The 17298-nt window shown below is 42.8% G+C and overlaps 1 protein-coding gene across 1 annotated transcript in view; it reads right to left on the reverse strand.

Annotated features, from left to right (window-relative positions):
- Positions 1-7727: 7727 nt before the first annotated feature.
- Positions 7728-17298, reverse strand: part of PLPPR5 (phospholipid phosphatase related 5) — a 303783-nt gene continuing 294212 nt past the window's right edge. Inside the window, exon 6 of the mRNA XM_040408734.1 lies at positions 7728-7757. Coding sequence (XP_040264668.1) covers positions 7728-7757 — 30 coding nt within the window. The remainder of the gene's footprint in view (positions 7758-17298) is intronic.

Here is a 17298-nt window from a genome sequence, read left to right on the forward strand (position 1 = left end):
AACACTACTCCTAAAAAGTCAAAGATATTGAAGCCTTCTCATTGGCCCACAAGCAAGAAGCAGTGAGGGATCATGGGTACTGATAAAAAAATCTATAATATTCGCGATAACGAATATATTGCACTTTATTCTAGATATTTGCGAATTTTCAAAGTGCCAATATTCGCGATAAAAATTTGCAATTAAAATATTCGCAAGCAACACTATTGTCTTGTGGAATACACTAATCTCGAGTGGTATACTGGCATACTCACAATATTCGGTATAGCTTAGTAGGTCTAACAGGACTATCGGCGCCATTTTATTTTTAAATATTTTTTAATATTGTGTTTTATCATATTAAATGTATTTGCCTTCTACACTGCATGTTTTAAACAGGATTGTCATATTATATGAATGTCAGCAGCTCCTTACATAGAAGGATATATTCACGTTCTTGGTGGTTGAGGAAGCGTGCGCCACTCAAAACCTAATCAGCGGTTTACTGTGCAGGTGGTTGTTGGATTGGCTGGTGTGGCTGCATGGTCAGTAGCCTTCCACCTGATCCTTGAGGCCAGTGTCTCCTGCCCATGCGCCACACAGGTTATTGTACATGACTGGTTTTGAAGTATTTTAGCCTCTTGTATGCAGTGTTATTAATTGTATCTTAATGTAATTTAAATTGCCATTAAATCCTAACTTTTTAAGATATCTCTGGGTGGTTGCAGATGGTGAGTGCCTGTCGTTCTAGTAGATTACACTCTGGGGTCTCCTCGGATTTAGGCAACTAATTTTAAGTTCTTTAAAGCCAATATAGTCAATATATTAAATTGATAGCTACCAGTGATAACAAACTACACTTTAGGATTTTTTCCTTTAAAGGTGTGAAAAATGTCTGCTATTTGGTGGCTTAGGCAAGGTACTCAATCTCCTTAAAATAGATCAGCCCTGTATGGTGACTTATTAGCAATGCTCCATGGGAAACAAATGTACAAATGATTCTCCTCTTTAGGCCCCAGTCAGACAATCATATTTTTGGTCCTCATCCGATCTGCATATTGTAATTTGATTGGATGCGGACCCATTCATTCCAATGGGTCTGCAAAAAATACAGACAACATTCTGTGTGCTGTCCACATCTGTATGTCCATTCCATAGTCCCCCAAAAAAGATAGAAAATGTCCTATTCTTCATCATTCATATTTTTTTTCGGATCCGCATTTTGCGGACCACGAAATACATACGGTCGTGTCGATGGACTCTTAAGGAGATTCAGTACCCTGCCTAAGCTGCTTGCAAGGCATCGCACTCAGCCAGCCACAATCCTGCTCTGCACTGATGAGAGGTAAACACCACGAAACAGCTGTCTACAGATGGATATCTGACCGGGCTATATTCCCTTGTCAAATCCCAAGGCTTTTTGGAAAGTCTGATCTTGACTCATAGGGAGCCACTTCCGTTAGGTGACGCTAGTGATTTTGTTCTCTTCTTGAGAGGTAGACATACCACTTGCTGGGGTCCTTGTCTTCATCTGTTCTGTCCATTGATCTAAAAATTTAGAAATTCAAACCAAATCTAAAAGAATTCTGAATAGACATACATTTTTTGATTTGCTCATCTCTATTCTTTAACCGCCTCCGGACCGTCTAACGCACGGATGTGTCCTGGAGGCGGTCGATTCATTCCTCCTGGACGCATCTGTGCGTCATCTCGCGAGACGCGAGATTTCCTGTGAACGCGCGCACACAGGTGAGCGAGTGGATCTACAGCCTGCCAGCGGCGATCGTTCACTGGCAGGCTGTAGATGCGATTTTTTTAACCCCTAACAGGTATATTAGACGCTGTTTTGATAACAGCGTCTAATATACCTGCTACCTGGTCCTCTGGTGGTCCCTTTTGCTTGGATCGACCACCAGAGGACACAGGCAGCTCAGTAATAAGTAGCACCAAACACCACTACACTACACCCCCCCTGTCACTTATTAACCCCTTATTAACCCCTGATCACCCCATTTAGACTGCCTGATCACCCCCCTGTCATTGATCACCCCGTCATTGATCACCCCCCTGTAAGGCTCCATTCAGACGTCCGTATGTTTTTTACGGATCCACGGATACATGGATCGGATCTGCAAAACACATACAGACGTCTGAATGGAGCCTTACAGGGGGGTGATCACCCCATATAGACTCCCTGATCACCCCCCTGTCATTGATCACCCCCCTGTCATTGATCACCCCCCTGTAAGGCTCCATTCAGACGTCCGTATGTTTTTTACGGATCCACGGATACATGGATCGGATCCGCAAAACACATACGGACGTCTGAATGGAGCCTTACAGGGGGGTGATTAATGACAGGGGGGTGATCACCCCATATAGACTCCCTGATCACCCCCCTGTCATTGATCACCCCCCTGTAAGGCTCCATTCAGACGTCTGTATGTTTTTTACGAATCCACGGATACATGGATCGGATCCTCAAAACACATACAGACGTCTGAATGGAGCCTTACAGGGGGGTGATCAATGACAGGGGGGTGATCACCCCATATAGACTCCCTGATCACCCCCTGTCATTGATCACCCCCCTGTCATTGATCACCCCCCTGTAAGGCTCCATTCAGACGTCCGTATGTTTTTTACGGATCCACGGATACATGGATCGGATCCGCAAAACACATAAGGACGTCTGAATGGAGCCTTACAGGGGGGTGATCAATGACAGGGGGGTGATCAAGGAGTCTAATACGGGGTGATCAGGGGTTAATAAGGGGTTAATAAGGGACAGGGGGTGTAGTGTAGTGGTGTTTGGTGCTACTTACAGAGCTGCCTGTGTCCTCTGGTGGTCTATCCAAGCAAAAGGGACCACCAGAGGACCAGGTAGCAGGGATATTAGACACTGTTAACAAAACAGCGTCTAATATACCTTTTTGTGGTTAAAAAAATTGCATATACAGCCTGCCAGCGAATGATCGCCGCTGGCAGGCTGTAGATCCACTCGTTTACCTCCCGATCCTGTGAACGCGCGCTCCTGTGTGCACGCGTTCACAGGAAGTCTCGCGAGATGGCGCGCCGATGCGTCGAAGTGGAACAAATCGACTGCCTCCGGAACGCAATCCTGCGTTAGGCGGTCCGGAGGCGGTTAAACAACCATGTCGAAAGACATATCTCGTGGTCATAGAAAAGATGTTAGTCTGTTTGAGAAGGGTCAAATCATTGGCATGCATCAAGCAGAGAAAACATCTAAGGAGATTGCAGAAACTACTAAAATTGGGTTAAGAACTGTCCAACACATTATTAAAAACTGGAAGGATAGTGGGGACCCATCGTATTCGAGGAAGAAATGTGGCAGGGAAAAAATCCTGAATGATCGTGATCAGCGATCACTTAAACGTTTGGTGAAATCAAATCGAAGAAAAACAACAGTAGAACTCAGGGCTATGTTTAATATTGAAAGTAAGATCATTTCCACATGCACAATGTGAAGGGAACTCAAGGGATTGGGACTGAACAGCTGTGTAGCAGTAAGAAAACCACTAATCAGTGAGGCAAATCAGAAAAAAAAGGCTTAAATTTGCTAGGGAGCATAAAGATTGGACTCTGGAGCAATGGAAGAAGGTCATGTGGTCTGATGAGTCAATATTTACCCTGTTCCAGAGTGATGGGCGCATCAGGGTAAGAAGAGAGGCAGATGAAGTGATGCACCCATCATGCCTAGTGCCTACTGTACAAGCCTGGGGGGGCAGTGCTATGATCTGGGGTTGCTGCAGTTGGGCAGGTCTAGGTTCAGCAACAGTATGTGCTCCAAGAATGCGGTCAGCTGACTACCTGAACATACTGAATGACTAGGTTATTCCATCAATGGATTTTTTCTTCCCTGATGCACGGGCATATTCCAAGATGACAATGCCAGGATTAATTGGGCTCAAATTGTGAAAGAGTGGTTCAGGGAGCATGAGACATAATTTTCACACATGGATTGGCCACCACAAAGTCCAGGTCTTAACCCCATTGAGAATGTTTGGGATGTGCTGGAGAAGGCTTTGCGCAGCAGTCAGACTCTCCCTACACTGGCAACACAGAATGTAAAATGGCTGCCATATCGGGTTCTGTGCTGAAATGTCTCAATTGGCTGTCCTGTCCCACCTGATGTGTGTGTGATGGGTCAAAGTTCAACACAATGTAAAAGAATATGGCTCCGGCGGACATAGCCATATGTTCGCATGTTCGGCGAATTGTGAATGTGCAAAGTTCACTGCTAAACGACCGCCGGGCCAACTGCAAGACCATCTCTATTTGTCATAGATTTTTTCCAAGTTTAAAATGTAACATAAATGTATATCACTTGTATAAGGCTACTTTCACACTAGAGTTTTATTTTCCCGGTATTGAGATCCATCATAGGGGCTCAATACCGTAAAAAAAAGCTTCAGTTTTGTCCCAATTCATTATCAATGGGGACAAAACTGAACTGAACAAAACGGAGTGCTCCAAAATGCATTCTGTTCCGTTTAGTTGCGTTCCCATCCTGGAGAGCAAACCGCAACATGTTGTAGTTTGCTTTCCGTCCTGGGATGCGGAGCAAGACGGATCTGGCATGACCCCCAATGCAAGTCAATAGGGACGGATCTGTTTTCTCTGACCCAATCTGCCACAATAAAAAACAGATCCGTCCTCCATTGACTTTCAATGGAGTTCATGACCGATCCGTCTTGGCAATGTTAAAGATAATACAACCAGATCTGTTCATAACGGATGCAGATGGTCGTATTATCAGCAATGGAAGCATTTTTGCTGAATCCTGCCATATACAGTAAAAACGCTAGTGTGAAAGTAGCCTAAACTGCATGACCAATAACCACATCACAAAATCACACCAATTGTGGTAAAACCAAGTGCATTTTCAACAGCATTTTTTACTGCATGGTCAAAATCATTTTATGTACAGTAGCTACTGTATACCCTTAAGTCAATTGGCAGCTTTAGATGAACTGATAGGGGATGTGAGCACTACATGTGCCTAGGGCAGCATAACCTCTAAATATAGACCTACATATAGTCACGTTTTTAGGGTCATACACTGTATCACACTTTCTAGGAATATCTGGCACACAGTAATGTACAGTATTGGTAAACTATATATTTTATGGTGCTTTCACATACAGTATTGAAAAAAAAAAAAAAACTGATTTTTGTGACAGATTTCCATGCAATTATTTGAGCAAGAGCCAAAAGTGGATTCAAAAACAAAGGGAACTATAATGGAACGACTTAAACTGTACTTCGCCTTCCTGATGGATCTATTTCTGGCTTTGATCCAAAAACTGCCCCCCCCCCCCAAAAAAAAAAAGCACCATCTGTGAAACCACCCTAGACCAAATTAAGTCAACACTGAATAAGTATGATGAGACTGTGACTGTGTGGTTGAACACATCTGGACACTGAGCAAAAAATTATGTTTTGTTTACGTTTTTTTTGTCTATATTTCACCAATATATTCTTCAGTGTTCAATTTCGGACTAGTGTGTTCACTCTGGGAAACCCGTTCTGTGTGGGAGTTGTATTTCCCGCTATAGACAGTGCTCATCTAAAGTGGATTCGCAGCATCATAATTTATGATGTGAATTCCTTCCTAATCATGAGTCTGCGGTACTATAGTCATGGAATTATGTGACTAAAGTTGCGTAGACAGTCAGGAAGGAATTCACAACATCCTGAATCATTATAATGCTGAGAATCCACTTCAGATGCGCAGTGTCCATAATAGGAAAGACAACTCCCACACAGTGTGAACACACTAGTCTGAAACTGGTGTTATATAGAGATCAATCAGTTTTCAGTTTAAGGGGTATTCTGGTTGCAACAAGTTATTTTCTATGCACTGGATAGGGGATAACTGTTAAGGGTGTATTACATGGTCAGATTTTCCGCCCCATGATTGCTAACAAGTGTTAGTATGAACGCTTGTTAGCGATCATCTTACAGTGTAATACTGCCACTGGTTGCCAGATGAACGAGCAAACGCTAACATTATAATTTCCCAATCTCGGACACACACCAGGGCTAGTTTCATAAGATGCCAACTGCCATGTGTAAGCGGAAACCAGAGAACCTGGAGGAAACCAACACAAACAATGCGAGAATATATAAACTCCATGCAGTGTTTACTCTTGGTTGGATTCATGCCCAAGACTAAGGCTTACCACTATGCCGCCTTGCTATGTCATAAACACCTAATCAATGTAGATTATTGTTTCACCAGTGCTGTTTTATTTTACACAAGAATTTAGCAAGTTGAAGCATATTTTGCTACTATTAGACTGATCAATGGTAGCAATGATACAACATATGTATGTTATTTGCCTTTGGAATAAGAAATTAAGGAGATTCTCCATTAACTAATACAATCAGAGATGGGGATGGCATGGCTTGACTGCTACAAAGCCAGCTTAAAATGGAATTTCTGACTCATTAAGACTAACTGGTTTCTGGGAGTACCCTACAGAAACCCATACACATTATTCCAAAACTGATGATTTCAACAAAAACAATAATTCATTGAGTGATATGTAACAAAGAAGAATATTTTTAGGGAATTAATAAAAGCCCTCCATAGTCTGCAAAAAATGATCCATGGTTGAAACTTTTGTCTGATTGAACGTTTCCAAGAAGATTGTTCATCCTTTGCCTGGTGTCACTGAACATGTATGGTTTATTTGAAGAACTTTAGTGGCCAGTATGGACTAAAATGCTTATGCCTACATCTGAGAAATGGTCCTTCACCAGAAGGTTGTTCACTTAATGCTTTTTTAAGCTGTCAACCTACTTCTATCTACTGTGTCTGTCTAATGTACTCTATGGTCTTTGTAAAGTTACTTTGCATACTTTAATTGAAGACGGTCGGCACTCCTCTGGCAGAGTCGTGGTGCCCGTGTCCAGGGTATGAAAGCCCACTCTTTGCATACTATGAGGTATATGTCTTTCAAGGTCTATGTACATTTAACATTCCCACCTAGCAACCATTGTACATGAGATCGATGATCAAAAACATGAAGAAACTAATGGATCAAAAGTTGTCATGTACTGTTTGTTTAAACAGTTTCATAGTATAGAACTACTACAATATACTGTAGCTCCTTGAATTCACGAAGAAGTGCACAGAGAAAGCAAACGAGAAGCTAATTTTGAGCCTCCGTATCTTTTGTTAAATGGTGAAATCCCTACTTGTCCTATGAGTTTATGCTAAATTGATATTTTCTTTTTTTACTTTTGATAACCTTTTTACTAATGTTTTTTTTCCCAGATTCATGGAAGCATAGCCAGTGAAGACATGAAAAAGAAGCCTTTCCTTTGATCAACACCAGACAAGTTTCCAAATAAATAAATTTTTAATTATTATACATTAATTATTACAGTAAAAATTTGCATTTTTCCCTTCAAAACATAAGCACCAGTCTTGATATAACATAAAGTATAAATCATATAGTGAAATATATATATATAGCAAAATACCATGTGCAAACCGTATTTAGCACAAAACATAAATAAGTTCTTTTTTTTCTTTTTGTACAGACTGAATTATTACTAAATGGGGAGAGAGGTCATGCTAAATTAGCTTGAACAAACTTTTTGTTTAAGGTAATTGTTAGAAAACCCAAAATTGGAGATGTGGATAGGGTACTGTACATGATTGATTAGAAAGCTCTAAGGACCAAGAATTGTGGGAATCTGACATATTGACTAGCTCACATTTCTAACACACCTTCAATGGTTTTCTGAAAAAGTAAGGAAAACAAGTTATAATTACAAAACAACCTTCAGATGCGGACAATATCGTTGAGACTGTAAAAATCATTATATAGACCAGATACTTTAGCTTGTACTTCTCGCTCTTTTCAAATATGTCTCGGTTGAGATGAGTGAACTGTGAAGAGGGAGGAGGTCCAGTGCAGCGAGTAGGCATCTATTTCAACATCATGTGACTTCGGCAAAGGCGGTGAGATGGTTCTAAAGAGACAAATACAAACCAAAGTCAGAAAGAGGTTCTTAGGTGGCCTACTACTCACTAATAAAGGTGGACAATCTGAAAAGTAAACAGTAAAAGTCTGATTTGTGAATTTATATTTTGACATAGATATGATATTTTATGTTGCTGTTGTATTGTACACTACAATAATGTTTTTCTTATTTGCTGAGATATTTTTATGTGACCTTGGAGACTTTATTGCTAATGCATGTTGGCATGTCAACTAGATATCTGGGAATGTAATATAGCCATATTTTAATGTCTGCACTACAGCTGCAAAATCTTCAACTTGAACCCAGCTTAGATCACAATGGACCTCTAATGAAGTATTAAACTAAAGGAGCTACTTCCACCAGAAGCATAGGCTGTCCAAGTCCTGCAGCCATATTATAGCTGTTAAAAAAAGGAACCATTTATTATGTTACCCATAAGGTTAAAAGTTGTGTTTGGATATGATCTGCTATCATATTCTGTAACTAATGCGATCCTGTAGTCTGGATCTTAGAAAATGACTTAAAAAATTTAGGCGGTCCTTTAGGAACAGATATACACCACTTTTGTGATGTATATCTGGTGCAGATTCTGTTGCACACCATGTTGCAGCAGAATCTGCAACTTCTTGCAAAATGGGGGCGTGGCGTGGTCGAGGAAGGGGATGGGCTGGCAGGTCCGTCTCATGCATCTTTTTCTACGCTTGGTTTAGGCGTAGAAAATTGTCAAAATGTATGACAGCAAGTAAGTCTTACATTTAGATTCGACAGTGGATACACCGAAGTTATGTAGAGATCCGCGCCTCTCCATAACTTCAGCGATCCACCGCAAGCGCAGGTGCTTATTAAGACCGGTGTCTAAAATGTGCCCCTTAGTTCTACAAATATATTATTAGTAAATGGGTTTTGATGTAATTATTCATAATCTATCACCAATTAAAATATTATTTTATTATATTGCATTGTTCATATGGGTTTTTCTTTTATAGTATATGTGCCATTTCACATCTTATATAATTTCAAGTCTGTTTGAAAATGTGAATATTAGCTTGACTGTGATGACAAAAGTAAATATAATGTAAACGCTTATCATTATGAGTATTTTCTAAAAAATAAAAAATTCTCAAACCAACTCCATGATGTCAATCTTGTGTTGGTTGGTTCCTTTCAGGACACATACTAGTTCAAATATTTATACAAGGGTCGAGTACTTCATGGAAAGTTGTCATTTCTTTTGAATACTTTTTGGAGGTGGTGAGAATTATGTCATATTCAAAGCGTTCATTATGGTTATCAGCTATGTGACCTAAAGCTCATGGTGGAACATTCTTATAGCTGATGCAGTGTGAAAGCCCTCAAAGCGTACATCTTATTCCGGTGACATTTCAGGATAAACAGTCATGTGTGTGTACCTGAGAAATAACACTATATCTAGCCATTATATGACACGTGTCCTGTATTTTAGGCTATTCCTCCTCTACATTCTCTGCATCTTATTTTCAGTTTTTCTTCAGCTCAGGCCTTGAGGAGTGGAGACTAGCTGCTATGATATCTCCCATATATTGCACACATAGAAAAAAGAGCATCTTTTCTCACAATGGCACACTCTTAGTGAACAGCAGCATAATGGACATTATGCAGCAGTACAGAACAGAGTAGCTGTGAATCCAATACTGAGGTGAGGTAGAACACTTGCTACAACCAGCAACAGCATCTCTGTGTGTATTTGTCTCCTTCCAGAAGCTTTTTCTACCTCTGAACCCTCCCCTGTCCATAGATTTCTATAAACAGTGTGTAACCTGATCCCTCAGTGAGCTGATAATCCACTTTGACTGAAGACAGATTTTAGCAGTCAAATGAGAATGAATGATCAGTGCAGGGGGAAGAGGAAAGGAACCTGGCAAATGGAGAAAGGCATTTTTTGCTAATAAAGATAGATTGCAAACTTTCTTATCTTCATCTGTATTATTCATTTCTGAAAAATTGAAGCAGTTATTTTTTAAAGTCCTGAATAACAAATGCATATTTATCCCTACTACACAAAGGAGTTACTGAATCTCTTTACTTCAAGGTATCAAATAAATAAAAATACCAGAACTGTCATATGTAGCTAAAGATAAAATGTATGAGCTAACAGTACACTAGCTTTTCTATAGTGTTTAATGAAGAAGCAGGTAGTGCTTCTGCCCAATATAAATGATCATTAATTATCCCTATCTGATGTGACATGATGTATGAAACCAGTATTCTAGAAATGAAATGCCTGTTATTTAATTGCTCCATTTTTAATATGTTTTATTTTTACCATTTTACCATTTGCATGCAAATAAGATGAAACAATTGCCCTGCAAAAAGGTAATATACTGCTGGGATGAGGCCAGCTACAAAAATGATATTAGGTCATTGACAATTAAGTCATATGACCCTCATTATGACTATTTCCAATGTCAGAGAAACCAAAATAACAAGGCACTACACAAGTGTGATCAGTTACAACATTATAAGAAAGGAAAAAGGGATTTAATAGCCTTCTGGAAGTAGGTCATTGCAGTCGTATTAACGTCAAAACAGTCCAGATAAGACTCTACCACCAGTCAGAATGTGATGGCTTATTTTAATGGTATACTATCACTTTATGAGACCACTTTAAATCTCTTCTCATGAGTCCCCATATAAAATTGCAGGATTGCAACATATCCTGCCTCTTCCTTCAGAATATCAGTTTATATTTTGCAACTGGCACCTGTTGCTAATGGTTCAAAGCCTTCACAACATGCATACTCATTGACAAAATAAAAGTAACTTACCTAGATAGAAATGTTGGATTGGTGCAAAACTTGGCATGCAGTTATGTCTCAGGCAGATATGAAAATGAGTGCAGGTGTGGTCTGATTAGACATTGGGTCTTGCCACAAGAGGACGCAAAAGTGTTTTCCCCGCTGCCCTATAAAGAGTCTCTCGGAGGCTACTGTTGGTTAATGCACCTCTTGGTAAAAGATCGTTGACCTCTAGACATGCCTCTACAATACAATGACTTTTTGCCTAGTTTACAGACCTTGAGAATGAGTGCATCATTGGAGTAAGAGAAGCAGGATGGTTGTTTTGACCAATTGCCCACCATCTAGGGTATTCTGACCCAGCTATTAGCAGGTGTTGGAAGCAGTGGTTACATGAGTGCACATGCTTTGGACGGCCCAGACAGACCACCAGCATAGAGGATTGTTTCATCTGCTGACAAGTAAGAACAGCTCCAACAGTTTTGTTGTTCACTTTCCAGACACAAGTGGCAGCTTCATTACAACTTTGCCCCTGCCTCTGCCCAGGCCATTTCCAGGCATACTTTTTCTAACAGATAGATATGGAACCCATCAAAAAACTCTCTGTATGACTATGTATAATACTGAAGGTATACTATAACTTTGACTAATAATCTATGGGATCTTTATTATGAATCCATTCAACCAAGCCTGGATAAGCTTCCTTGGTCCCTTTACACCATTGGTCCAGATTACAGTGGACTCCTGGAACACACTGAAAATTTATTCCTGTGTGATTAATGTCATTCCCTCACCAATATTATACCATAGTGGCACCTACAACAATCTGAGCAGTTGTGCAAAGAGCTTTCATGACAATGTGTGTTTTATGAACCATTAATTTCTGCTCCAATACTCCATGACTGCCTACTCTACCTATGCCTCATTCCAACCCTGCATAGAACATGGATTCATTATGCAGCATCTCACTGCAATGCCACAGTACACTGCAAATAGGTAAAAAAAAACAGGTAAATAGGTAAATGCATTCCTATATTTTATGTAAGGAGTTAATAGGCATTGTTTACATCCACCACTATGGGACTTCTAGAGCTGGCCACAAAACAAACTAAACAATAATAGAAGGGCCTTGGTAGGCGAGGTGGTGATTAATAACCTAATGGTCATTCTGGCTGAGCTCTACAGACTGTGAGAAACAAGATTGTCTAATCTGATGAAACCAAAATATAACCTTTTGGCCTTAATTCTAAGCCTTAGGCCTCATGCACACGACCGTTGTGTGCATCCGTGGCCGTTGTGCTGTTTTCCGTTTTTTTTTCGCGGACCCATTGACTTTCAATGGGTCCGTGGAAATATCAGAAAATGCACCGTTTTGCAGCCGAGAACGTGATCCGTGTATCCTGTCCGTCCAAAAAATAGGACCTGTCCTATTTTTTTGACGGACAACGGTTCACGGACCCATTCAAGTCAATGGGTCCGTGAAAGAACACTGATGCACACAAGATTGGCATCCGTGTCCGTGATCCGTGGCCGTAGGTTACTTTCATATAGACGGATCCGAAGATCTGTCTGCATAAAAGCTTTTTCAGAGCTGAGTTTTCACTTCGTGAAAACTCAGATCCGACAGTATATTCTAACACAGAGGCGTTCCCATAGTGATGGGGACGCTTCTAGTTAGAATATACTGAGAACTGTGTACATGACTGCCCCCTGCTGCCTGGCAGCACCCGATCTCTTACAGGGGGCTGTGATCCGTACAATTAACCCCTCAGGTGCTGCACTTGAAGGGGATAATTGTGCGTATCATAGCCCCCTGTAAGAGATCAGGTGGTGCCAGGCAGCAGGGGGCAGACCCCCCCTCCCCAGTTTGAATATCATTGGTGGACAGTGTGCGGCCTCCCCCGGCCCCCCCTCCCTCTATTGCATTAATAACATTGGTGGCAGTGTGCGGCCTCCCCCCCCCCCCCGATCATTGGTGGCAGCAGAGTTCCAATCGGAGCCCCAGCGATTAAACTGGGACTCCGGTCGGAAGTCTATGCCAGCCTCAGTGCCTCATCACATCTCCTGCCACAGTGCACCGTGATTTGCCAGCCACACTGCCTCAACACATTAGAAGCCATAATGCCCCCTGACTATACCAGCCATGATTCCTCATCAAATTTACAGCCACAGTGCCCCCTGACTTTGCTAGCCAGATTGCCTCATCACATTAGCAGCCATAATTCCCTCTCACTATGCCAGTCTCAATGCCACCTGGCAACCACAGTGTCTCATCACATTGCAAGCCACAGTGTTTAATCAAAGTGCCCGCTGACTACGCTAGCCACAGAGCACTATCATAAGTAGGGCCAGTTCACACCACTTATTCTCTCCCCCCCCCCATCATTGGTGGCAGCGGAGTTCCGATCGGAGTCCCAGTTTAACAGCTGGGGCTCCGATCGGTAACCATGGCAACCCCAGGACGCTACTGCAGTCCTGTTTGCCATGGTTACTTAGCAATAGTAGAAGCATCATACTTACCTGCTGGCTGCTGCGATCTCTGTGTCCGGCCGGGAGCTCCTCCTACTGGTAAGTGACAGCAATGCGCCGCACAGACCTGTCACTTACCAGTAGGAGGATCTCCCGGCCGGACACAGAAATCGCATCAGCCAGCAGGTAAGTATGATGCTTCTACTATTGCTAAGTAACCATGGCAACCAGGACTGCAGTAGCGTCCTGGGGTTGCCATGGTTACCGATCGGAGCCCCAGCGGTTAAACTGGGACTCCGATCGGAACTCCGCTGCCACCAATGATGGGGGGGGGGAGAATAAGTGGTGTGAACTGGCCCTACTTAGGATAGTGCTCTGTGGCTAGCGTAGTCATCAGCAGGCACTGTGATTAAACACTGTGGCTTGCAATGTGATGAGACACTGTGGTTGCCAGGTGGCATTGAGACTGGCATAGTGAGAGGGAATTATGGCTGCTAATGTGATGAGGCAATCTGGCTAGCAAAGTCAGGGGGCACTGTGGCTGTAAATTTGATGAGGAATCATGGCTGGTATAGTCAGGGGGCATTATGGCTTCTAATGTGTTGAGGCAGTGTGGCTGGCAAATCACGGCGCACTGTGGCAGGAGACGTGATGAGGCACTGAGGCTGGCATAGACTTCCGATCGGAGTCCCAGTTTAATCGCTGGGGCTCCGATCGGAACTCTGCTGCCACCAATGATCGGGGGGGGGGGGGAGAAGGGAGGCCGCACACTGCCACCAATGTTATTAATGCAATAGAGGGAGGGCGGGGGGGGGGCGCACACTGTGCCACCAATGTTATTAATGCAATAGAGGGAGGGCAGGGGGGAGGCGCACACTGTGCCACCAATATTATTAATGCAATAGAGGGAGGGTGGGGGGGGGGCCGCACTGGCCACCAATGAAATTTTAACTGGGGAGGGAGGGGGGTCTGCCCCGGATCTCTTACTGGGGGCTATGATACGCACAATTAACCCCTTCAGGTGCGGCACCTGAGGGGTTAATTGTGTTGATCACGGCCCCCTGTAAGAGATCGGGTGCTGCCAGGCAGCAGGGGGCAGTCATGTACACAGTTTGTAGTATATTCTAACTAGAAGCGTCCCTATCACCATGGGAACGCCTCTGTGTTAGAATATACTGTCGCATATGAGTTTTTACGATGTAACTCATATCCGACAGTATATTCTAACATAGAGGCGTTCCCATGGTGATGGGGACGCTTCAAGTTAAAATATACCATTGGATTGGAGAAAACTCCGATCCGATGGTATAAAAGAGACTCCAGACTTTACATTGAAAGTCAATGGGGACGGATCCGTTTGCAATTGCACCATATTGTGTCAACGTCAAACGGATCCGACCCCATTGACTTGCATTGTAATTCAGGACAGATCCGTTTGGCTCCGCACGGCCAGGCGGACACCAAAACGACTTTTTTTTCATGTCCGTGGATCCTCCAAAAATCAAGGAAGACCCACGGACGAGAAAACGGTCACGGATCATGGACCTACGGACCCCGTTTTTGTGGACCGTAAAAAAAACGGTCGTGTGCATGAGGCCTTATGTCTGGAGGAAACCAGACACTGCTTATCACCTGCGCAATACCAGCACTACAGTGAAGCATTGTGGTGGCAGCATCATGCTGTGGTGGTATTTTTCAGCATCTGGGGCAGGGAGATTGGTTATGGTTGAGGAAAAGCTGAATGGAGAGATATTCTTAATTAAAACCAGATCAGAGAGGTCCAAAAATACTATGACTCTAAACACACAGCCAAGACAACTCAGGAGTCGCTTAGGAACAACTCTGTGTATGTTCTTAAGTGACCCAGCCAGAGCTCTGACTTGAACCCAATTGAACATCTCAAAAAAAATGTCTGTCCACTCACGGTCCCCATCTAACCTGACAGAGCTTGAGAAGATATGCAGAGAAGAATGCCAGAAAATCCCCAAATCCAGGTCATACCCAAGAAGACTGGGGGCTATAATTGCTGCCAAAGGTGCTTCAACTACAGTAAGTCCTGAGTAAAGGCTCTGAATACTTATGTCAATACAATATTTTAGTTTTTTCTTTTCAATAAATTAGTAAAAGATTTCAACCGCTCTTTTTTCACTTTGTCATTATGGGGTACTGAGTGCAGAATGATGGGGGGAAAAACTTGTTTTAATTCGTTTTTATTTTAGTACAAGGCCATAACAAAACAAAATGTGAAAATTGTGAATCAGGATCTGAAGACTTTTTGAATGCATTGTATTTTAAAATCACTGCAGTACTCCATGTTTCAAGTGTACATCTGAGAAAAGCTGTATCTGACGTTTTCCAATTATTCGAAACAATATCAAGGGAAAGTCAGTTTAAGGAACACTATAATTGTGACAATCAATTAACATGGCTTTTAATATGAACAAAAAAAATTAAATTAATAGGGAACTGTGGTTAAATGAAGGAGCATCGTTTGTTCTTCCTTAGAGTTTACGCTTCAGCTGCTCTCCTTCAGGATGGTACTCCAGGTATCCAGTTTGAGAAATACATTAAACCTGGGACATATTGTGTCAGTCCTGCTCATCCAGATTGAACATTTGAGGTTCCAGAGTGTTCCACAATAAAAGAGTTCTCTTATTGGCAGTGTATACGACGATGAATTTTACAGATGAACAAGCTCCTTTGTCAGGTTCTAAATCATAAATGAGCTGGCTCCAGCTCCTAAACACATGCCCTGAAGTGTTACTTCAGCACAAGCAGGATTGATACAGTACCTACCAATTTAGGTACTTTTCCTCAGAACTACAATTAACAGTCCTTGAAGGGGTTGTCCTAGCTTTTTTTTATCAATGACCTATCCTCAGGATAGGTAATTAATATCAGATCTGCGGGGGGTCCTACATCCGGCACCCCCGCAGATCAGCTGTATGAGTAGATGGCCTTCGCAGCAGTGCGCACGTGCTGTCTCCCATCTCTATTCCTGCTCGCCGCTGTATGTCTATGGAGGAGGATAGGACATCAGTATCAAAAGCCCGGACAACCCCTTCAAAGGAAATGTGTCACCATAACTTTTTTCTGCCCGTTTAAAATCAAATAGCGACACATTTCCTTTTTTCTAATTTGTTATTGTTTTCTGATTGCAGATTTTTTTATTCTGTTTCCTGAACATAAGTATGGGGGCGGCCATCTTGCCTGAGCTTTTCTTAACATCATTTAGAAAGCATTAAAGGGGTTATCCAGGATTAAAAAATCTCCCCCATATGCCAGACCCCTTACACTGAATAAATTTACCTGGCTCCCAGCTCCCTGCGCCGCTCCTGGTCCTGCACCGCCGCTGCGCAGATGAATACATCCAGTGTCAGTGGGGAGCAGCCAATGGCAGGCGTGGTCGGGGGATGAGCCTCCCTAGCATCACCCGCGATGCTAGGGAGGCTCGTCCCTGTCACCGCCTGCCATTGCCTCCCCACCCCCATGACACCGGATGCTTTCATTCGTGCAAGGGGAGAAGCAGCAAGAGCTGTGCAGGGAGCCAGGTAAGTAAATTCAATATGAGGGTGTCACGGCTGAGGATGGGGGAAACCCTCAGCCGTGCAATGCCAGAAGATGTTAGTGGCTGCTCGGCCAGGACGACAGAAATAGGGAGCAGGTCACCTCCTAGAGCTTCCCTAATCTGACCCTGACTCCTAACCATATGAGCCAACCCTGATGGTGGGAGGGCTCATACACCGGAACCTAATAATCCCTGCTAGCCCTCAGGATTGCCCTGGAACAAGGAGCAGGGTAAGACGACCTGTTCCTCCTAGGCACGGAGGAACAGGAGTCTCACTGGCCAAGCTGCAAGGAAAAGGGGTACCAAAAACAGACCTTTGGATATGGCAGGTGAACTGCACTAGTTCCACCTACCTTCCACAGCCTTGCTGACTGGATCCCTGTGCTGACACGCTGATGTCCACACCATAGTTAAATGGACGCAGCCAACACACATGCACACACACAGGAACCCAGATCCATAGCTGCATTAAATAACAAAAGGAAT

Source organism: Bufo bufo, chromosome 9 (genome assembly GCF_905171765.1).
Source record: "Bufo bufo chromosome 9, aBufBuf1.1, whole genome shotgun sequence".
In the NCBI taxonomy this organism is placed as follows: domain Eukaryota; kingdom Metazoa; phylum Chordata; class Amphibia; order Anura; family Bufonidae; genus Bufo; species Bufo bufo.